The sequence below is a fragment of the Hypomesus transpacificus genome, chromosome 9 (assembly GCF_021917145.1).
Source record: "Hypomesus transpacificus isolate Combined female chromosome 9, fHypTra1, whole genome shotgun sequence".
Taxonomy (NCBI): domain Eukaryota; kingdom Metazoa; phylum Chordata; class Actinopteri; order Osmeriformes; family Osmeridae; genus Hypomesus; species Hypomesus transpacificus.
In genome coordinates this window covers 14,141,313-14,165,228 of record NC_061068.1, presented here as the reverse complement: position 1 = coordinate 14,165,228, position 23,916 = coordinate 14,141,313, and the positions used below count along the sequence as shown (strand labels likewise).

Here is a 23,916-nt window from a genome sequence, read left to right as displayed (position 1 = left end):
GGCTGTTTTATCAATCCTAAAAACGCTGAGAACGCAAGTACAATCTTTTGAAGAACGTTCTTGCAAGTGTCCTTGCGAGAATGGTCTTGCAAGTCCGCAAGGACTTCTGGGAAATCAGAAGCGTTCTCGCTGGCCAAGTCACCATCTGATGCATCCTCGATAAAAGGGGCGGATCAGGAACATTTCCGGGTATTTTTGGCGTTCTTGGTGACTTGTGTTCTTTGGAATGGAACAGTACTTCGGCAACGAAAGATGACGTCCAACGAGTTTGCAAGAACACAAGAACGGAAAAAAACGTGGATTGATAAACGGCCTCAGTCTGGAGATGGAAAAGAACAACAACACAATTTACTGTAGGACTAGAATGAGAGATGCACTTTGAATAGAAGTGCTGACTTCAGGAAAAGGAAGAGATAACCAGAGCAGGAAATGCCAACTGTTCATAGGTGCGTTCGACATGACCCGACTTCATGCAGCGCTGCAGCCGGCTGCAGGCGGCTGACTTGAAACAGTGAATTCTGGTTAGACTTTGGCTGTTTATCAATCCGAAGAACGCTGAGAACGCAAGTACATTCTTTTGAAGAACCTTTGGCAAGCCTCCTTGCGAGAATGGTCTTGCAAGGACGGAGAATGAATTGAGATGGTTAGAGTTTTCGTGGACTCGCAGCATTATGATAACACTGACTAACTACAAAAACTAGATAACAAAGCTAAAAAATGAAGTAATTTTACGTTTTATGTAGCCCTTGCTAACTTACAGTACATGTTAACTAGTGTCTGCACTGCACTGAGATGCTACTAGCTAGGTTATCGACAAGTTGGAGCAAATGTACAAATTAGCCGTTTCATCAATAAAATAAGAACATTTTCAGCGACTGAACTGCCTATTTCTCGTCACATTTGAATTCCGATGCTGATTTACACGTACCGTTTAGCTGAAATATAAAAAATGTAAAAAATTACAGTTGTGAGGTTTGTCCGCCTTGCTTGACATCTTGCAATGACTTCTGGAAATCAGAAGCGTTCTCGCTGGTCAAGTCACCATCCGATGCATCCTCGATAAAAGGGGCGGATCAGGAACATTTCCGGGTATTTTTGGCATTCTTGAGCTGTGTCTACTATCGCGCACTTGTGCACTTCGAGCACTAACTTTCAGTGCTTAGGGCGCTTCACTCATACCCCCTTTCCACCAAAGTGAACCGGGAGCTAGTTCGGAGCTGGTGCCAGAGCCAGTTCGGAGCTGGTTCAAGAACGGAGCTTACTAAGAACCGGTTTGCTTTTCCACGGGCGAGAGCCACCACAGAGCCACGTCATTAAGTCTCTGTATACGTCTCATATTTCCCAGCAACGCTAGCGCGGTAGCGCCAAACACAACATCAACAATGGCAGACGTTTCGTTGCTGTTGTTGCTCATGGTTTTGCGAACCTACATCGGCATCCAAACACAGATGACCGATTATATAGACCAATTATCACCCTACGTCACACAACTGTCAAGCAGTCTCAACTGCGCATTTCGGTTGTAAAAGACGAACTTCTCCCCGGTCTATTACACTTGGAGTGTCGATCAGGTCATCATATATCTCTGGCCACTGGATTGCATGGCTTGATATTAACTTTGAGGCTCTTGGCCTTTGGACAAATACATTTACGTTTCACTTGTCTATGCACAAAATCCACTTGACCCCGATACCCTTAAATAGCCTGACCATGTGATCAGCCAAAACTAGCCTGGCTAACGGAGGTCGCTTTCTCAGGCAAATGATGAATTAAACAGGCTTGGTTAAAGAAATCCGAGATTCTGGCTATCTTCATCAGGCTCGTATCTACATTAGGCAGTCCTCCCTGACATTTCTGGTGTAAAATTGAGTGAATCACAACATTGTGCACACTGCCAGTGAGCGAGTCTAACTGAGGCTAACGTCAAAACAGTGTAACGGGGACGCAGTCTCACTCATGGCCAGTTTCAACAAATCAGAAAAACAATCGGAGCAGCTGGCTAAAAGCAGAATTCACATATATCTCTTGAAAGCTGTCCTTCTCGACTTTTAAAATGTAAAATTGACTGTTAAACTGTAAAATATGAACTGTTAAATTATGAACTTAGTGACATGACGAAGACATGGTTGCCACTCGACTATGCGGTCTGTACCGGGCAACATTCTCACTCAAATTTCAAGACTTTCGTGACCCAAATCAAAATTCTGATGCGACAGATCAATGGGTAATCACTTTCTCTTTTAAAGGCTGTCCTCCTCGACCTTTTTGGTATTTTAAAATTTAACTATTTGTATTATCCGTGTGGTCCTTTTGCCATTAAAAATTCTATCCTTTCCCGGTTTCCTGCTGCCACATTGCGCGCGCATCCCGAATGTTTACATTACAATCGAGAATAATAAAAGTCGGAGCAAATTTACAAATTAGCAGTTTCATCAATAAAATAAGCACATTTTCAGCAACTACACTACCCACTTCTCTATACATTTTCATTCAGATTCTGATTTACAAGTACCGTTTAGCTGAAATATGAATTGTAAAAATTTTGCAAATGCGGCCAAAGCGTTTTGTTGGTCACGGTAACCCCGCCCCAAGCGGTTCTTTGTTGGTTCGTAAAGTAGACCAGCTCCGAAGTGGTGCTCATTGCGAACCACGTACGAACCACGTACGAACCACTTTTCCGGTTCCCAGTCTGTCGAAAGAGGAAGAACTGGTTCGCGATTAGGCACCGGTTCCGAACCGGCTCCCAAAATGCGTTGGTGGAAAAGGGGTATCACAAAACCTGCAGAATTCAGTGCACTGAAAGTACCCAGATGGCGCACTGCAAACGGTCCAAAAAAACAGTGTACAACGATGGACACTACTCGCCCTAAACGGGCGCCATCTTGGCTACGTAACGGAAAAGGAGGAGCCCTTTCGGCAGCTTTTTCCACTTGAGTGGAGAAGCGCGTTCATTTTGGCAGGTTTTGCGAGTGTCGCGAGCAGATATGCGTCCGTCACTTCCACCAAGTGTTTAACGTAAGTGTTCCATTTGAGACAGCACTTATCAGCGACGGAGTGCACTGACTATGTAGTGCACTGTTTTGCAGTGCACTGTATTGCAGTGCAGGGCTGCCAACTTTTCCAAAAACCTTGGCGTGAGATTTGGTAGCCCCCCCCGGGCGAGCTTTTGCGAGCTTCACTCCCCCCAAAGGCAAGTTTACACGGCTGCATAGCCGCGGGAACATATTTAATCAGGGGGGTGCTGGCGGGGGCTTAATGTTGCGGGGCGGCATGGAGGAACTGGGAGTAAAAATTGGCCCTGGACTTTGATCCAGACTGGCCCACCAGAACTGGCCCTATACGCCACCACAGCTGCCCTGCTAATGCAAGCATAGTCTGTGTTCAATGTGAGTTAGGGAGTTCAATCCTTAAAGCGAGCGCGCAGCAAACCACAAGAAGCTGGAATGTCCGACTTCACAGAGCCGTTTTCAACTCCTCCCCGACTGCAAGCGGCTACTCTCGCCGGTCGTTTCATGCAACCGCAGTCCATGTCGAACGCACCTACTAGGTGCCGTTGAAAACGGCTCTGTGAAGTCGGACATTCCAGCTTCTCGTGGTTTGCTGCGTTGATGTCAGTCATGGCCGATCAAGCGCTGTTTGCTTACTTTACTTTACTTATAATTTAACTCAGTCTTTCCGGTAGTGAAGAGGTTGACTGAAACCCTTTCTTCAACACATTTTTAATTCAATTAAACTTTTTTGAGCGTTGGCGAAACTGAAAGTGTCCGAATATTCCAAAACACGCGTCAAAGTTGTAGTGTGTGAGTCTGGCCAATCATGAAATTGCTGTGTCGTCACTTGAACCCGTGCAGTTGCTCTTGAGAAAAGCGCTCGGCTACACAGCCGGCAGTTCTCGAATCGATCTCACGGTACTTTGATGGCGACGTCACAGTGACGTGTCCTCGGCGCCGTCTCAAGTTGGACAAAAAGTCTAACCAGAATGCACTTTTTCAAGTCAGCCACCTGCAGCTGGCTGCGGCGCCGCATGAAGTCGGGTCATGTCGAACGCACCTAATGTTATCCAAGTCACTGAAGGAGGAAGTGATGTCCAAACCGAAGACCCGCCTTGACGAGTCACTGACAGATCGCATTTCCATTTAACACCAGAAAGAGCGTGGTGACAAGTACATGTTAATGCAATTGATTGGGGGCACTGTTTCGCTGCTCCACATTGAATTGTATTTTAAAAATGTTTTTTGCCATTTAAATAAGGAAACCTTGTCAATATGAAAGGCAATTCAATGAGCGTTCATTCAAAATTGTATTCAAAAATATACAAACTGAATTGTGGATTGTATTGTCATTTGCATATTAAATTGCCCTTTGACAACTGCTTGGCCATTTGAATTGAGGATTGCATTGCCACTTTGCACATTGGAAAATGCATTTATATTTGAATAAAGAGTCTAATACACTTCCATTGGAAAAAGGTGTCAATGGACTTTGAGGTTAATGTCCATTTTACCCACCGAACTGCTGTTGAACTGATATTCAACCATGACAAGGTAAACTTGGTTTTTCAGTCAATGACTCCTTTAAAAAAAGACACTAGAGGTCTATCCTTTTCAGTGTGGTCCAGTGGCAAAATTGTAATTTTTAAAAGTTGGTTATAGTTAGTAACTCATGAAATAATCCTATTCTTTACACATAATTTACATCCGGAGATGGTCGTGCAAGACTTTATACTGAATTTAACATATTCTGGCCAAAATAGTCCAAAATGTTACTTTTTTCAATTGATTTTAGACTTTTCCCAAAACGTTACTCGTTACGATCAAAGCAGTGGTTTCTTTGAGACGCTGGCCAAGAAGTTCTTGAACACAGCTCTATTAAACAACAGGAAACACCAACGGAAGTGACAGGTGTGTTTCATTCTGACAGCAGCTGTATTAGCTTGTTAGCAAGCTAGTGTAGCAGCAGCGGTGGGACTTTTTGTTGATCTCTTCTACTAACCTAGATTCTTCGCAGAGGTATTGTCCAATGAGCTCGAAAGTGGACATTCAAGTGAAGATTCACAACTGAGACATAAAGAGGAGTCATTTCTTTGTGATTGTGCTTCGTCTTCCTTCGTTCTGGTTTATTCCTCAGGTCAGTACAGTAGTAGCCTTGCTCCTTGGCGCGACAGCAGGCGTACCGTTGCGAGCCTACCGATCTGTTTGTCTGCGTACTGTAGTGTACAGTGTCGGAGAGGTTTGAACCTGATTGTGTGAACTTGATGGGGAAATGGACCTCTAATTATTAAAATGAAAAAGTGGATGCAAGGTAAATACTTAGACGGGCATTCATTTGATGCGTATACTCTGACTTATCACTAACCTGTCTGAGATGTTAGGGACAATACCGTCACTGAGATGTTACCGTTTGTTTTGATTATCTTTTAGCCAACTATTAGTTCCATCGGTAACTCCGATGATCACAAATGGATTGGCTGATGTCCCAGCATCTTTACTAGCTACTTGTATTATTCATTATACAAATGAACATAGTACTGCCTAGGGACTGGGCCATATAGACTACTTGTGTAGCAGGTTCGTCGAGATTTCCTCTTAAACGCCATCTCCATCTTGTTGTCCATCTTTCCCTAGTAAGAACAATACTTACAGTAAGTACAGGGACATTCCCCCCGAGGCAAGTAGGGTGAAGTGCCTTGCCCAAGGACACAACGTCATTTGGCACAGCCAGGAATCGAACCAGCGACCTTCTGATTACTAGCCAGATTCCCTAACCACTCACCCATCTGACTCCCACACTTTTGAGTCCTTTAACAAACTTACATTGCCTGCATTCCCTGAAGGGGTTTGGTTGGGATCTATTGCAGCATAGACATGGAACTGGAACTATGGTTAGGGGTTGGTAACCGTAACCCTCTCCTCCCAACTCCAGTGCGCGGCCCCATTGTGGATCCCCAGCTTCCGAGGGCGGCGGGGGAGGGAGAGGCAGCCTGAGGCAGAGGCAGCCTGAGGCAGAGGCAGCCTGAGGCAGAGGCAGCCTGAGGCAGAGGCAGCCTGAGGCAGAGGCAGCCTGAGGCAGAGGCAGCCTGAGGCAGAGCCCAGGGGGCTCCATGAGTAGGACAGGGTACCAGCAGCAGGGGGGGGTGCTGCGGTGGCGGCGAGCCCCAGCCCAGGACAGGGCCACTGGGCAAGGCAGAGGCGTGGAGGCGGCTTGCTGGCTACCACCCGGAGCTCTGCGCCGGCTCATCGAGCTCCCCGCTCCACCGCTGTCCAAACACCAGCTGAAGAGGCTGGAGGAGCACAGGTGAGACACATGGAGCCATAAGAACGACCAGTGTTGTAAAGTACACAAGAATATGCAACCAGATATAGGTATGAAAATGAATTAAGTTGTTGAATTGCGCCATAAGTGGGGCTACAAAGTCAGTGATACTTACATGGTTCAAAGATGAAAATAACCTTAAATTATAGCTGTATGCACTGTCAACGTATTATTTCATAACATAAAAAGAAGGAAACCTTACTGCTTGTGAAGTGTTAGCGTGTGGAGTTACAGTAATAACCAGCGCATGTGTGTGCAGGTACAGCAGTTCTGGCTGCTCTCTCCTGGAGCCCCTGATGCAGCGCTACTGGGAGTGGCTGGTGGGCCGCGTCCCTGCCTGGATCGCCCCCAACCTCATCACCATCGTGGGCCTGGCCACCAACGTCTTCACCACCCTGGTGCTGGTCTACTACTGCCCCACCGCTACTGAGCAGGTTTGTGTGTCCTGTTGGCAACACTGTTGGCAAACACTGAACGTAGGAGGCTGTAGTCGTTAAGTATCTAAACTAAACTGTCAGTTGACAGGCTTGGATGGCATTGTCAGTATGCAGGTCTGCTGTTAACAGTTTTAGCAACTGGTACGTGCCAGCAAAGGTTTTAACGGTACTTTAAACATTTCATTGACCTTATCAGTCAAGTAAATGAATGGTACCTGTCAGTGTCTTGGCTGCTGTGTTTTAGCAGCAAGAGTCGAGTTTTATCGCCACATGTTTGTTTACGCTCTCTCAGCTACACGAGCGCTTGGCATAGTTCAATTCTTCTGTTCTAGAAGGCCACCCCGTGCCCAGGGGGGCTCAGGTTACCGCCAGGCCACATCTGATACCCCCCCACCCAACCCCACCCCCAAGAGCCCTGGGTTGACACTTGTTTTAAAAACATGCCCAGACAGGGTTAACTTGGCTACTGCTGTACACCTTTTACAGAATGTAACCCTGTGAGGTTTAGTCTCTAAGGTCAACATGGGCCTTGGAATAGTTGAGAGGATTAAAGCAGTTAGGAAGTGAAGAAACTCTTGTTTACCGTTCAAACACCAGTCAGTATGACCGAGGCCAGGTTCTGTTAGCCCGTATCAGGCTACACATACCCAGATGCTACTTTATTTCAACTAGTCTACCTCACTTGCTCTTGATGGCACCCCTTTCGTAACATAGCTAAATAAATCACATTAACATCATTCAGTTACTATAAAAATATGTAAATATACTGGTGAGCTAACATTCGATTGGAGGTATGAGGAGAAGGAGAGGTCCTCCTCAGGAGAATCTGTTTTCAGGCGTCAGATGTGCTGCATGGTAGGATAGTAGACTGGCAGCTGAATACTCTGCTGGAGTCAAAGATGGGGGAGACACTGAGAAATGTGGTCAAACTTGTTTTACTCTCTAAAAATGGAACAGCTTCCATCTCTCTCTCTCTGGTCCAGACCTTCCCTCACCCTTAGTTCCCTTTTGTAAGACAAAGGTTGAGAACTACAAAGGCATAATTGCTTACGAGGTGTTTATCTATTTGTTTGCAACCTACTCTGCTCTGGTCACATGGGGTGACTAGTACAACCTGGACTAGAGAAAGGAGTCATCCTTTTAAGACATGTTGCTCTTCCTACGCGTCATACGTCACATGTTTGACCTTCACGTTGTCAGGCTCAGGTCAACATTAAGTTGATAAATGTCACTAAGTGAAGCTGCCCATGTCCCAGAATGCCCTGACCTCTTAAAAGGGGCGTACAGCCCATGTGTCCTGTTACTGACAGCGAGTTGGACCTGAGTGATGGATAACACCAGCAGAGCCAGAGAGAGGCCAGGGTACAGCAGTGCAGTGTTTGGTATGAACAGCATGCTAATTACCTGTAGGGTATGAATTGAATCTGACTAAATCAACCCAGTTTTACTCATGATCTTTATTTGCATTATTTTATCAGTTGTTGGTATGTTTTAGAGAGATTTATGAGGAAGCTTTTACATTTGGATGAACAATGTTGTTGTCTGTCCAGTCTGCTGTGGTAGGTAATGTGTTGTGTTCCTCCAGGCACCTCTGTGGGCATACCTGCTGTGTGCGGTGGGCCTGTTTGTGTACCAATCACTGGACGCCATCGACGGAAAGCAGGCCAGACGAACCAATAGCAGCTCCCCGCTGGGCGAGCTATTCGATCACGGCTGTGACTCTCTTTCCACGGGTAACTACGTCCCTACATGCAGGGGTGCTGTTTCTCCGTATGTGTGTGCTAAGACGTGTCCTCGCCCAACAGTGTGTGTGCTAACGTAACGGGTGTGAACCTGTGAAACTCACTCCTCAGGTATGTAACAGGCCACCCGCGTCGACGAAGAGCTAGCTTTTCTTTGGCGTAGTTGGTAGTGGTCGCGCTTGGCAAGTCAGAGGTTGTGTGTTCGAGCCCAGCGAGTGGCGAACGACACCTTGTTGAGACGGAGCGTGGCTACGTCCGTTACATACCTTCACACTAAGACGTGTCCTCTCTCAACAGTGTGTGTGTGATAAGACGTGTCCTCTCAACAGTGTGTGTGTGCTAAGACGTGTCCCCTGTCAATAGTGTGTGCTTGCTAATGCTGGGGACACACTGAACTATTTTTAACTTGGAACCGGAATCCTATAGGATACGGTGCGCCGCCACACAATGCAGCGTTTCCCTCAGCACTTTACAGTTAAGGCGTCCGCCTAATGCTGGGGACACGCTAAACAATCTTTTTAATCTTATAAGATTTTCAAACTGTGAGAGAACACAAACATGAAGACCAAAAATCCTCGATTTCGCCGTTTTGCTACTACAGTGTGTGGTGTGCCATGATTTGACAAAGATAGCACACCACACACAAACAGATTTCCAACCAGTCTCCCGACTGTTAACACAAGAAATCTTGCGAAATCTCTTGAGATTTAAGAATAAGCATGGCGGACGATATGCAGGAAGAAATTGCGTTGAGTCTTTGCAATGATTTTCACAGAAAATTCACAGAAAAAAAGAAAAGGGTTTGCTGTTGCCACAAATCAATTCCATGTAACTTTGTGTTGCTCCGTGACTCCGTTTGTTATGCTTCTGTCTTCTCTCAGCTTGCTTTCTGATTGGATATTGTTTTGTGTCAATTGATAAACTTGGGGTTTGTCCTCGGGGTTCCCCCCACACATCAGGATTTCTGATCGCAAATATTCAACATGTTGAATATTTAGGATTCGCGATCGGGGCGCCTCCGACATCCTTCCGAGCAGATTCGGTCACTCTTGACACACCTCACACCAAGGGAACATCTGATAAAATAATCAGTAGAACCATCAAGATAATGACGTTACCTAGGTTTGTCGGAAGGGGTGAAATCGGCCCGATTATCCGGTAGTGTGTCCCCAGCATTAGACGTGTCCTCTCTACAGTGTGTGTGTGATAAAACAACAAATGTCCTCTCTCAACAGTGTTTGTGGTTCTGGGTACGAGCATCGCCGTGCAGCTGGGAACCAACCCCGACTGGATGTTCTTCTGCTGCTTCGCTGGCATGTTCATGTTCTACTGCGCCCACTGGCAGACGTACGTCTCTGGAACCCTGCGCTTTGGCATGTAAGTGTGTGTGTGTCTCCTTAGGAGGAGTTAGAGAACATGGAGAGGGAGGGTTGAAGGAGGCTGTACAGAAAGGGGGGGGGGGGATTGCTCACAGTGAAGATTATCTTCCCCTTCCATAACTCTCCTGGCCCTTAATACAGAGCTCATTCACAAAAGGCTTTGGAGAAGTTGATCCAGGGTTGTGGCAACCCATTTGAATTAGTTGTGTTTTACATGTACATATAATGGTGTGAAATATGAAATGATTTGACAAATGATAACTTCAGTGCAGTTCAGAGGTGTGTGTTTGTGTGTGTAGATTTGACGTTACAGAGTTACAGATCTGTCTAGCGGTGTTACAGATGTGTACAGCTCTGGTGGGACCACGGCTGTGGAACTTACCGGTAATCCTCTCAACCAATCAGTAGCCTGCTTTCCCGCATCCTCTGAGTGGTGGGGGGTTGCTGAGCGCCTGCTGAATGAGACTCTGTGGTACTCTCCACTAACCCTGCTCTAAGGCTCGCTTGTCTCTGCTTGTCTCTCCTGTGGTGTAGCATTGATGTGACCGAGGTGCAGATCTTCATCATAATCATGTATTTGCTGGCTGCCGTGGGTGGATCCACGTTTTGGCAGCTTCTGGTAATCGTCTCAATCACCCACCGTTGGGACTAGATCAGATACATGGAAGGCATTGAATGAAGATAACACTACTAACTAATGCCAATCAGAACAAATTTATCAGCAAAACATTTGAATATGAATTCACAAAAATGTTCTGTTGTGTTAGGCAGTGTTAACAAAATGTACGTATAATCATGACAAGTAGTAAACACTGTTTTCAATGTAGCCACGTCATGTGACGCTTTGTTGAACTCGACAGATTCCTGTCATCAACATCCAGATGAAGATCGTTCCTGCCATCTGCACCTTCATAGGAGCCATGTTTTCCTGTACAAACTACTTCCGTGTTATCTTCACTGGAGGTGTGGGGAAAAATGGATCGACGATAGCAGTGAGTTCTAACCCTATTGGAACGGTATCTGTTCCCGCTCGCAGCACGTGTTCTGTACAGCGGTGGTACCTTAGAGAGGTGGAACCCTTCCTGACAAGTCTACCTCACCGATTTGTAATTTCACAGTTTACATTTGCGAATGAAGGGTTCCTTGGCATACCTATCATGTCCTCTAAAATGTGTGTGTGTGTGTGTCAGGGAACCAGTGTTCTGTCTCCCGTGTTCCACATCGGCTCAGTAATAGTGCTGGCGATGATGATTTACAAGAAGTCTGCCGTTCAGCTCTTCCAGAAGCACCCCTGTCTTTATATTCTTGCCTTTGGCTTTGTGTCAGCCAAGATCACCAATAAATTAGTTGTAAGTATAGCTTAATGTATACTTCTACCACGTTGTATCACGAGGGATCATAACGGGGAGTGTTAATAATACATTTGATTTGTAATGTGTCTTTACAAATAAGATTGTGTTGACTCCTGCCTGTTTTCTCCTTAGGTAGCACATATGACAAAAAGTGAGATGCATCTCCATGATATAGCATTCCTGGGGCCTGGCCTGCTGTTCCTGGATCAGTATTTCAACAGTTTTATTGATGAATACACGGTGCTGTGGATTGCACTGGTGGGTACACAGTCAGTCTACAACGCAACTGAATTCATATGACCAATCTAGTCTCATGTGGAATTTGCTGACATGCAACTTGATGGACACTTGATTTAGAATCAAAGCAGGCATGAGGCAAATATGGGGCAGAATGATAAATAGTTGACTTAAATGTTGTCTCTTATGTTATATTTCAAAGCCGAGTGAGATTATTTTTCTGTGTTCTTTCCCCTCTTTCCTGCAGATCCTGTCTTTCTTTGACTTGGTGCGTTACTGTGTCAGTGTTTGCAACCAGATTGCCTCCCACCTTCACATTTTTGTTTTCAAACTCAAGCCTCTGACTCCACCTCCCTGCCAGTGACGATCAAGCCTCTGACTCCACCTCCCTGCCAGTGACGATCAAGCCTCTGACTCCACCTCCCTGCCAGTGACGATCAAGCCTCTGACTCCACCTCCCTGCCAGTGACGATCAAGCCTCTGACTCCACCTCCCTGCCAGTGACGATCAAGCCTCTGACTCCACCTCCCTGCCAGTGACGATCAAGCCTCTGACTCCACCTCCCTGCCAGTGACAATCAAGCCTCTGACTCCACCTCCCTGCCAGTGACGATCAAGCCTCTGACTCCACCTCCCTGCCAGTGACGATCAAGCCTCTGACTCCACCTCCCTGCCAGTGACAATCAAGCCTCTGACTCCACCTCCCTGCCAGTGACGATCAAGCCTCTGACTCCACCTCCCTGCCAGTGACGATCAAGCCTCTGACTCCACCTCCCTGCCAGTGACGATCAAGCCTCTGACTCCACCTCCCTGCCAGTGACGATCCAAACACCCCGACTCCCTTCTACTGGCCTCCTGCAGATGCTTCACATGTCTTCACCCTCTGGTGGTATTTACCGAGCAATACAAGTGACGTACCGTCTCCGGCACAGGCTCATGTGGACGAACAGACGATGGATCTTGTCCCCTTTATCAATTGAGTTCAATTAAGTTCTTTTATTAATCATTGCAGAATCGTGTGTAGCCCAATCTGTGTTGCCGTCGTCTTGATTGCCGGGCAACAGGAAAGCGTTTCTTCCTGAAATCTATGGCTACTTTTCATATATGCTGTTCTCTTGATGAGAAATGAAAATAGATTTCAGGATTGCAGTGGGATTGAGAATAGGTGGTACTGTACCTTGTTAATTTAATAGTTATTTAACTGGACAAAAACAAAAATATGTAATTTATCTTAAAGGAAATGTACATGAATAGTTTGAAAGGCTTTGCTTTCAATTGATGTTTTTTCTTCTTTTTTTGGGGGGGGGGGGGGGTAAATATATATACTATATAATTTAGCAATATTTGCATAACCTTACTTGTTGCCATCGTAAATTAACAAACTGTTAAAAGTGTTGATTGGGCAGTTTCTGTTGATTCATATTTGCTGCTTTGGCATCATCAGTCCCACGTACATTACTGTATGTGTATACTTGAAAAAGTCTGTCATTTTAATTTCAGACCGTCTTTCATCTATAATATTGCACATTTAAAAATGTTGGAGCACTGACCTCCCTGATATATAATGCGCACACTGATTGTTGGGCCACTAACTTTATTATTATTCTACTAAACTTGATGTTATACAGCACTATATGCAGGGTTGCTTAGCTGCTTTTCTGTATGTTAAACATTGCTGCTTAGATTTGTTTTATGTAGTAATGCTATTTATAGCTGCACTATAAGCAAAATCATTTATGTTAGTAAACATTTGTTTTCTGACTTTTGTATCTTTGAGCCTGTTTTAATTTTTCCTGTTAAGCTAATTTCCTCCATGAGAACAAAATTACGTTAATGACTTATTAAAAATTATGAATTATTAGCTTTAAAAAAAGGTCACATATTGTAATTAAGATGTTTGTCTGCACTGCGTGATGCTGTAAAGCAGATTATTTGCTAGTGTTTATTGGTGTGCCTGATAAGAACCTAACAAATGGCTATACATTTTACAAACGTAAGTCTCCAGACCCATTCATTGATATTTTCTGTCAAAGTTCTAGTTTTTAAGAAGAACATAGATATAGACAATCACATGTATTCAAGAGTAGTTTGGGTTCTTGTATAATTTTTCTGATGGTTGTATCATGTCTACAGAAAATGTGCATTTTGCCCTCTGCCAGGACAGTGGAGCTACTGAACTGGACAAATGTATGAGGGTACAACATATGAACAATGACGTGCGCTTCGCTTAAACCCTCACTTCATCTGTTTTACAGTAAAGTCCTTTACATTGACAATGTTGCAATGTTGCTTATGTTTTGAGTTCACATAGCCCCCAATATAATATATGTACTGGTTCTGTTGTCAGATCAGTTGTCTTGTCATTCTATAACTGGTCAAAGTTGCCTTAAAGTTTTTTGTTTTTACTGTATAATGGTCATACCTTTTCATAGCTATTTGGTATCTGTCCTGTACAGGCTTGTATTTTATTCCGTCCTTGTTACTTTTGGCCTCAGTCAAGCTCAGGTATAAAACGTGTTTTCCGAAGGCATAAACAGATCACTTGACAATCTTTCCTTCAACTACCAATGCAAATAAATATTGTTCTAACGAGGAAACTGCAACCAATTTGTGTCTGTTTGTCCCAGTATTTCACTCTTAATTTCTTGAGGTAGGGTGTGTCAGTTGTCAAATTTTATTAATTTCTTAATGTAAACACTAGTGCTGTGCACACATGCAATTACATGTATTATCTTTATTATATAACTCTTACTGGTAACAATATATACATGTTTTTTTGAAATCCCATCCACATCCCAAAATGGCTTCAATGAAGTAAACTAACAGGCTTAAATGACAAAGTAAACACAGCCATCTAAAAGGTGTACACTCAGTAAAACACTAACCGGTCAACAAACCAACAGAACAAGCTGTATCTTCACTGCATAAAGGAACCTGCTGCCGTTCCTCATGAGCTGTTAGCTGTAGCGACACTGGTGAACCATCACCGCCCAAAAGGCTCTCAGGTAGGACAACTTCTCCTCAGCTTCCTGCACCCTGACATTCTACATCAGCAGAGACTGGAGAGACTTACGAACTGTGGCCATCTCTTGCTGTTGCTGTGAATTCAAACAGATCCATTGTTGGTGGAGAATATGTTGTTTTTATGAATATACATTGGTGCCCCTTTGGTACTGGAGGGCATTATAACATGAATGGGGTTAGACCTAGAGTCTTAGGGGTCTTTCCACCACCAGAGTGCAACCACAGACACAATCAGACTCCCCCTGAGTCAACTTCAACCAGGCTTCTGTCATTCCCAACCACTCACAGTATCCATGAGAATCTTCTTCTGGAACAAGGCCATCTCTTGGCGTAGATCTCCCTGAACGGCAGTCAGCTGGCTGGTGTGGTTCTTCTCCATCGCTTCCAGGCTCTACCGGGGAAGAGTCAGGACACGCACTGTTCCTGTTTCACTTCACTCACATCCTTACCTCCAGCTAGCATGCCAACCACTCATCTATGATTGCTTTGCTACAGAGGTGAGTTTACCTGGAGGTACTGCTCTATAGAGGTGATGTGTTTACCTGGATGTACTGCTCTATAAAGGTGATGTGTTTACCTGGATGTACTGCTCTATAGAGGTGATGTGTTTACCTGGATGTACTGCTCTATAGAGGTGATGTGTTTACCTGGATGTACTGCTCTATAGAGGTGATGTGTTTACCTGGATGTACTGCTCTATAGAGGTGATGTCTTTACCTGGATGTACTGCTCTATAGAGGTGATGTGTTTACCTGGATGTACTGCTCTATAGAGGTGATGTCTTTACCTGGATGTACTGCTCTATAGAGGTGATGTCTTTACCTGGATGTACTGCTCTAGGAGCTGTTTGAGGGTCTTCAGCCTCTGACTCTGTGAAGCCTTCATGTGTTGAAACATCTTCTGCTGGTGCTGGAACATGCTCTGTGCTCAGGGACAAAGTGCGTTTGTAAAAGTCAAACTGAGGAGTTGTATAAGAGACCGAATTAATTACCAAAGTTCTGGGGCCTCATGTATAAACGTTGCGTACGCACAAAAAGCTTGCATACGCTGGTTTTCACGCACACTTTGTGATGCATAAAGATTTACGTGAGAATGTGCGGACCGTCCGCAAAGTCTTGTCTGGCTCTGTAACATGGCGAATTCTAACTGAAATGTGCCGAAACTCACCAAACATTACAAAATAAAGTTTCCACTACTTTGTTTATGACGTTGACTATAAAAGAAGTAAATAAAAAAAAGTTTTATCATTAATATGGATGATCACATCAAAATGCCAAAACCCAAAACAGGAAATTCTATATAGCCTTCCGTTTAATCCGCCACCACTTAATAACTTCAGTTAAACTTGAGGGTGTCAAACAAATGACAAAATCAGTCAGGAAATGCATGTCATGCTAACCTTATAGCTGCCATGCTGTTAAGATGCGCCAACACTCGTTTCTTCAATTAAAGTTTTACATCGGACCATTTCTTCTTAATTTCTGCCATGGTCCGGTTCTCTGAACCCACAGCATTTATGGCCCTATAATAATAATTTTATCTGTAATGCACTTTACATTTAGCTAAATCTCAAAGTGCTACAGGTTAAAAACAAGAAAGGGCGCAAATAGTGACAGTTTTCACCTTGGTTTCCCCTATTCAGCCTCTCGGCGGCAGAGTTTGAGGATCACAAATTGGCCGCCTACACATATTGTTTATGGTTTCAAGAAGAAACAGTTCAGATTTCCTGATGAATGATTGGTGTGTGTGTGTGGTGCCTGGCAAAACCTTACCAGAAGTTTCTCCTCCTGCTCCTTAGACTTCTGTACATCGGTGTCCCACTGGGTGAAGACTGCATTGAATTGGGTGGAGTACGCCTCTGTCACCTCACTCCTGCAGGGCAGATATCAAGTCCAAATGATTCATATGCATTTCTCTGTGTTCCGTTAATGCTCACGTTTAGCAGTTTATCAGCCTCTGACCTGTCTTTCTGTTGAGTCTTCCAGAGCTGCTCTATCTTATGATTGCTGGTTTTCACGGAAGCCTTAGTGAAGGTCTCCAAGCGTTTCCGCTTGGCCTGGAACGCCTTGGTTATGTCGGCTGGAAGCAAAAGGGACCATGACTCAGTACCGGTCCAAGCACATTTGGAGCCCTAGGCAAGATTTATCACCAGCACCCCAGAGCAAAACAAATAATTGTTGGAAGAGAATTAGTTCAAGTGCCACCCCTACCTCCAAATCTGTCCAGCATCTTCGTCACATTCCCTCTGAACATTCAGACAAAATTGTGAAAACCACAGACATTTCAATTGATCAGATTTTTCCGTGTTTCTAATCCAATAGACATGTATTTTACATCGCTATGGAGTTAAAATGTGTGAGCAGAATAGGCCTACACACAAAAACATTATGTGTCGACGGTACTGTACCCTTCGGTGATATTATCTTCTTCTTCAGAGGCGATTCTTTTCCTTCCCACCATTGCATCTGCCACAGAAAGTACAGAAAGCATTACATTGTCGAATTTAGGTTAAAATAACAATCCTGAAAAGAACTGGCTAGCTTCAGAATTTAGCTCATTAATAATAGCGGTAAACTGTTGATTACAGTAGCACCTTCAGTCACGGATTCGTTCATGTCGTTTCCGTGAGGGTGGCTCGAGGCGGTAATATGGCCTTTCGTTTTGGCTTTCTGAGCACATCCTTTGTTAGTTGCCATCTTGATGGGTTTAGCTATTATTTTTGTATGAAAACATAAAGATAAGTGAAGAAAATGAACAGATAATTTAACAGGTAAATCCAGAAAGCTAGCTAACGTAGCGACATTTACGACGGCTACAATAACCGCTAGGCTACTGTACAGTAGCTACTGGATTAGCATTCGATAGCTAGGTTATCTCTCTTCATCTCTTCATCTCTGGTGGGTTTGAGCTAGGCTAACCTCATAAAAAAAAATGTTTGACGTTGTACTTGTAGTTTTACTTACTGGTGATTTTCCACAGTTTGGGTTCTCTTTGGTCTGAGGAGAGAAGCTGTCAGGTAAAACTTTGAGGTAGACAAGTACAAGACCTGAGGCTGAGTGTCACTCACCCAGGGCGCCAAGCAACACTACGACAGTGCACGAGGATGGACCTGGATAGAAATGTTATTTAATTCTGTTGTAATTCGGTCTGTTGCGGCGCAGTAGAGGAAACAGAAAGTATTAGTTAATCTCCCTAGTCTTCGGATACCAGTCTTTGAATCATTTTTCACGTGGCTTATCTTCGGGTACGAGTCTTTGGATCCTTTTTCCTTCTAGAAGAAATCTTAGAACATCTAAACCAGTCAAGATAAATTTGAGATAGTTTGTTTAAAATTGTCCTTTATTATCACATTAGCATTAAATTATCACGGCAAACAATTAAACTGCTCTGAACTGTACGTAAGGTTTAAAAAGTAAAAATAACAAAACCTGTAGGCCTAATTATTACTTTTGAATAGCTACATCCCATCTTACTTCACTACGCGAAAGTGAATGAGGTAGGTTAAGCAAATCCTTTCTGTTTACTATACTTAAGTTAGGATACATAAACTAGCAATACTAAGTGGAATACAACTCGTCTGAGATACAGATCATGTGAAAAATGATCCAAAGATTCGTACCCAAAAACGCAGTCGGGATATTAACGGATCCTTTACCCGAAGACATGGTTAGCAGATGAACTAATCTTTTACCCAAAGACACGGTAGGGGGATAAACGAATCCTTTTCCAGAATACGGTAGCAGGTGACTTCTTTCTGGTACGAGTCATCGACCATTTTTCCAGTGTGTCTAACAGTCAATATAAAACAGGAACAATATATAGAGGGTTTTCACCGACGCGTCATCAGACCGGAAGTCGCCATCTTGGAGGCACTCCGCATCACAACGAAGTATTGGCACTGAAGTGTATCCCGAACGTCGTCAAGGAAAATGGTGAATTATTGCCGTGTTTCAGGTTGTACAAATAGGACAGATCGTGAAAAACATTTGGTATATTATCGACTTCCAAAAGTTTTTAAAAACCAGAGAAAGGAATGCCAGAGATTGTCATAGGAAAGGAGGCGCTTGTGGTTGGCAAAGCTCAACCAAGATCTACAAGGGAAAAATCTGGACAACATACGGATTTGTTCGGCACATTTCTTGTCAGGTATTGTGAAATGTTTATTTCAGTGGCTCAAAACAAATTTTCTATTGTAATGATAATATTTTAAATAGTCCAGATAGATCTGCACCGCCAATAAATCCTAATTTCTCAAAATATCGCGCCTTTTCTTGTGGTCCAAGTCCTTCCCTATATGCCTTTGGATCTTGGACGCGTTTTGATGACCATTTTGGTCCTTTAAACATGGCTACAGTTGTACCAAAGAGTATAGAATATACGTTATTTGGTTGTACTCCGTTCAGTTGTTTACACCGAGTGCCTCCAATATGGCCGCGCATCCGGGTTACCACCCAGAACATGAAGTAGGTGAAAACCCTCTATACAAAATTGTTACAATAGGTGCGTTAGACATAACCCGACTTCATGCGGCGCCGCAGCCGGCTGCAGGCAGCTGACTTGAAAAAGTGCATTCTGGTTAGACTTTTTGTCCGACTGGAGACGGCGCCGAGGACACGTCACTGTGACGTCGCCATCAAAGTACCGTGAGATCGATTCGAGAACTGCCGGCTGTGTAGCCGAGCGCATTTTCTCAAGAGCAACTGCACGGGTTCAAGTGACGACACAGCTATTTCATGATTGGCCAGACTCACACACGACAACTTTGACACGTGTTTTGGAATACTCGGACACCTTCAGTTTCGCCAACGCTTAAAAAAGTTGTAATTGAATTAAAAATGTGTTGAAGAAAAGGGTTTAGTCAGCCTCTTCACAAACGGAAAGACCAAGTAAAATTATAAATAAAGTAAAGTAAGCAAACAGCGCTTGATCGGCCATGACTGACATCAACGCAGCAAACCACGAGAAGCTGGAATGTCCGACTTCAAAGAGCCGTTTTCAACTCCTCCCCGACTGCAAGCGGCTACTCTCGCCGGGTGTTCATGCAGCCGCAGTCCATGTCGAACGCACCTAATATGTATCGTAGAGTTATGGCAATATTTTTTTACAATACGACGTCTGTTTAATCCTATTGGCTGAGCTACCATCACGCAACCTACTCTGCACCTGCGTCATACGATACGATACGATGAACTTTATTGTCCCGCTCAGGGAAATTTGTCTTGGTCTCTGTGGTGCGTCATCATAAATGCCTTGACAGTCATAGACAACAAACAATACATCCTCAGCCAAACATTATCAACAGTTACATAACATTATTGCACATATCCAATAACATAACACATACATACACCTCATAATAATACATGCTAAAAGATCACCGTAATAAAAGCACTATAAAAATTATTACATGGATTACAGCCTCAAGCAGCATTAAGAAGTTTTATGGAAGTTGGAACAAATGAGTTCTTAAAACGGTTGAGTTTGCAGCAAGGGACTCTATATCGCCTCCCTGAGGGTAGGAGGTCATACTCTGGATGGAGAATGTGAGAAGGGTCCCTTGCTATTCTCTGGGCTTGACTAAGAACAGATTGTTCGTAAATAGACTGCAAGGTCTGGTAGCTGCTTTTTCCAATGACCTTCATGGCCGTGTGCACCAGACGAGCGAGTTTAGTTTTCAGTTTTGCAGTGAGGTTGCCATACCAGGATGACATCCCATATCTGATTAAACTCTCCAGCACTGCCTGGTAAAATAAAACCATAATTCTTTTGTTCACCCCATATACCCTCAGTCTGCGTAGGAAATACAGTCTCTGCTGTAGACGGGAACACAAGATGTCAACATGCACATGCCAACTAAAAGTGTCATCTAAGTGAACCCCTAGATATTTATAAGAGCTGACCTGCTCAATGGGTGAGTCATGTATAATGACAGGGCTATGATCCCCTACTGATCTTGGGTCTAAGACCAACTCTTTAGTTTTGAGAACATTCAGAGTGAGGTAGTGAGCATCACACCATTGCACAAAGTTTTCTATTTCAGAAAAATAGGCTGAGTTACTGAAATCTTTGTGCAGTAGACTGACGATGGCGGTATCATCAGAAAATTTAAAAACGAGGTTCCCTGGGTGGCTGCCTGTACAGTCATTAGTATAAAGTGTGAAAAGAACCGGGGAGCAGACACAACCCTGTGGGGCTCCTGTGCTGATTGATTTGCATTCTGAGAGGGTGTTATTGACTCTGCGTCATGCGTGCATTCATTGCATTCACAGAAATTGCATGAACGGAGTTAACTAAATTGTATGGAAAAAAAGAACATTATTGATAATGTTTTGGAAATAAATCTTTAGTAAATTTCAGTTTAATTTAAAATGTTGTTCAAAATATTGTGATAAGTATTGTATTGTACACAGTATCGTGATACGCTTTGAATCGTGAGCTGAGTGTATCGTTACAACCCTAGTACAGTCATGTATAGGCTACTTGTGTGTTTTTAACAGTCAGTATAAAGCAGTATAATTGTCTGTGTCTGACAGTCAATATAAACAGTATTGTGTGTGTATAACAGTCAATATGAAGCAGTATAATTGATCCTAACTGATCCTATCAAAGCATGCTTAATTGATCTTTATCGCCCACCAGGACCGCTAGCCGACTTTGTGGAGGAGCTGGACATGCTCCTCAGCGTCCTCCCAGATGATGGAACCCCCCTGATAGTCCTTCGGGACTTCAACATCCACCTCCAAGGAACGCAGGCTGTCGACTTCTTGTCCCTCCTGACCTCCTTTGACCTGACGCTGCTGAGCACACCGGCGACCCACAAGGCAGGCAAACAGCTAGACCTCGTCCTGACACGTAACTGTATCACTGACTTAACCTCTGTAACCCCACTGCACACTTCTGATCACTACTTTATCCAATTCTCTGTCTCTCTCCCTCCAACCCCTCCTACGTCCCCTCCCCTTGTAACTTTCCGGCGCAACCTCCGCTCCCTATCCCCCTCCCATTTCTCCTCTATTGTAACATCCTCTCTCCCTCCCATTGACGAGTTCTCGTCCCACCCCACTTACACTGCCACCAACACCCTGTTAACCACTTTAACTGCATCACTTGACTCTCTCTGTCCCCTGTCAACCAGGCCTGGACGATCTTCTCCCTCCTGCCCATGGCTTACGGATGTTATTCTTGAAGAACGGTCCACCCTTAGGGCTGCTGAGAGGAGATGGCGCAAGTCCAAAGACGGTCTGGACCTTGATAAGTATCACTCCCTCCTTAAATCCTTCTCTTCTCACATAACTGGTGCTAAAACCCTCTACTTTCTGAACAAAATTAACTCTGCTTCAAACCCCCACAAACCTTTTTCTACCTTCTCCACCCTTCTTAACCCACCTCCCCCACTCAGCTAGGATTGAGGCCTGCCTCACAGACATCTCTGCCATCATCCCGGCCAAACCCTCCATCTCCCACGATCTCTCAATCACCCTGGGATCTGTGACAGTGACCCCTTCATCCTCTGCCAGGAACCTTGGGGTTACCATGGATGACGAGCTCTCCCTCACAGCCCACATTGCGGCAGTCTCCCGGTCGTGTAGATTCACCCTCTACAACATCCAGAAGATCAGGAGATAATTGTCCGAGCACTCCACCCAGCTGCTCGTCCAAGCACTCTCAAAGTTGGACTACTGCAACTTGCTGCTCGCCGTCTCCCAGCATGCGCAACCCGCCCTCTTCAGAGGATTCAGAACACAGCGGCCCGCCTGGTCTACAATCTACCCAGACGCTCCCATGTTACCCCGCTCCTCATCTCCCTCCACTGGCTACCCATCACGGCCTGCATCAGATTCAAGACCCTGGTACTGACTTTCCGAGCAGTGAACGGGACTGCACCCGACTACATCAAGTCTCTCCTGCAGCCTTACACCCCAACCCGCCACCTACGGTCTTCTTCTACAACCACCTGGTGGTCCCACCGCTCAAGACCGCCCGGTCCCAACACAAGCTTTTCCCTGTCTGGCCCCCCAGTGATGGAATCAACTCCCCACCTCCATCAGAGACACAGACTGTCTCCCCACCTTCAGTAAAAGGCTCAAGACGCACTTGTTCCGGGAGTACAATGGTATTTGAATGGTTTGCTGGACCCGATGTTAGTTTCCTCTAGGATCACAATGACTCTTGCTTAGAGACTTGTTGCTATTTTTGGTTAGTGGTAACTGATTTGAATTGTTGTTCTCGCTGTGAAATATTTTATTTTACTGTTACTTGCTTTTCCAGAGGTACACTTGCACTTATAGCGATTCATGTTGTTTAATTGTAACTTGTTTAACTACATGCTCTTCTGGTTCTTCCCTTTGGCACTTATTTTGGTCCAACGATCAAAAGACTCATACCCGGCAGATGAACGAGTCATTGATCTGAAGACCCGGTTGTCAGAAGAACGAAACATTGACACGGTTGGGAGGTGAACGATTCGATACGTGTTTGCAGTGGACGTATTCAGGCCAGGAAATTGGCTATAAAAAGTTGAGCAATTATGTGGAAGTACACAGAGCAGGGCGTTTTTTTTCTCCAAAACCGACTGTTTTACAGCTACATTTAATTTTGTGATTTTGTGACATAGGAAAGAGGTGTCAATGGACTTTGAGGTTCACTGTATGTCCATTTTACCCACCAAACTGTCCATTTTACCCACCAAACTGTGAAAAGGTCAATTTGGTTCTGCAATCAATGACCCCTTTAAAATTAAATTCCAAAACACAACATGCACAGCCGTTTTTGGTTTTCGTCTGGCTCCACCTAATAGCAATTTAAAGCATGTTAACTTTTAACTCAATGGTGACACACATGCAATATATTGTTGACTGACCAGTGTTGACTGATTACAATAGAATAAAATGTTCATGACTAAAATGGATTTGTTGTGTTTTTCTGTACAGAAACAGAACATTGTGACATGTACAGTGTACAGAGTGTAGTTGGGGGTCCCAGCGTGACATGTACAGAGTGTAGGAGGGGTCCCAGTGTGACATGTACAGAGTGTAGGAGGGGGTCCCAGTGTGACATGTATAGAGTGTAGGAGGGGGTCCCAGTGTGACATGTACAGAGTGTAGGAGGGGGTCCCAGTGTGACATGTACAGAGTGTAGGAGGGGGTCCCAGTGTGACATGTATAGAGTGTAGGAGGGGGTCCCAGTGTGACATGTACAGAGTGTAGAAGGGGGTCCCAGTGTGACATGTATAGAGTGTAGGAGGGGTCCCAGTGTGACATGTACAGAGTGTAGGAGGGGGTCCCAGTGTGACATGTATAGAGTGTAGGAGGGGGTCCCAGTGTGACATGTACAGAGTGTAGGAGGGGGTCCCAGTGTGACATGTATAGAGTGTAGGAGGGGTCCCAGTGTGACATGTACAGAGTGTAGGAGGGGGTCCCAGTGTGACATGTATA

General features: G+C 44.5%; 2 protein-coding genes across 4 annotated transcripts; one reads left to right on the top strand and one right to left on the bottom strand.

The window, feature by feature from the left end:
• Positions 1–4,915: 4,915 nt before the first annotated feature.
• cept1b (choline/ethanolamine phosphotransferase 1b) lies at positions 4,916–14,055 on the top strand. Of its 2 annotated transcripts, none has more exons than XM_047025835.1 (10): positions 4,916–5,127; positions 5,923–6,294; positions 6,572–6,746; positions 8,335–8,482; positions 9,727–9,868; positions 10,405–10,489; positions 10,731–10,862; positions 11,061–11,219; positions 11,355–11,480; positions 11,707–14,055. In XM_047025835.1, exons 2-10 carry the CDS (start codon positions 6,101–6,103, stop codon positions 11,821–11,823), a joined length of 1,278 nt encoding a protein of 425 aa, XP_046881791.1. In that variant the 5' UTR covers positions 4,916–5,127; positions 5,923–6,100; the 3' UTR covers positions 11,824–14,055. The 2 variants fall into 2 exon arrangements, with proteins under 2 accessions (XP_046881791.1, XP_046881792.1); XM_047025836.1 differs by lacking the exon at positions 10,405–10,489 and adding an exon at positions 10,170–10,254.
• A 72-nt stretch (positions 14,056–14,127) lies between these two features.
• On the bottom strand, positions 14,128–18,245 carry sycp3 (synaptonemal complex protein 3). 2 transcript variants are annotated; one of them, XM_047025866.1, is made up of 10 exons: positions 18,174–18,245; positions 17,446–17,591; positions 17,076–17,192; positions 16,890–16,947; positions 16,693–16,727; positions 16,444–16,561; positions 16,255–16,354; positions 15,305–15,403; positions 14,769–14,873; positions 14,128–14,556 (listed from the first exon to the last, which is right to left on the bottom strand). In XM_047025866.1, exons 3-10 carry the CDS (start codon positions 17,176–17,178, stop codon positions 14,503–14,505), a joined length of 672 nt encoding a protein of 223 aa, XP_046881822.1. In that variant the 5' UTR covers positions 17,179–17,192; positions 17,446–17,591; positions 18,174–18,245; the 3' UTR covers positions 14,128–14,502. The 2 variants fall into 2 exon arrangements, with proteins under 2 accessions (XP_046881822.1, XP_046881821.1); XM_047025865.1 differs by lacking the exon at positions 18,174–18,245 and having other exon boundaries at positions 17,446–17,478; positions 17,550–17,728.
• Positions 18,246–23,916: the final 5,671 nt, after the last annotated feature.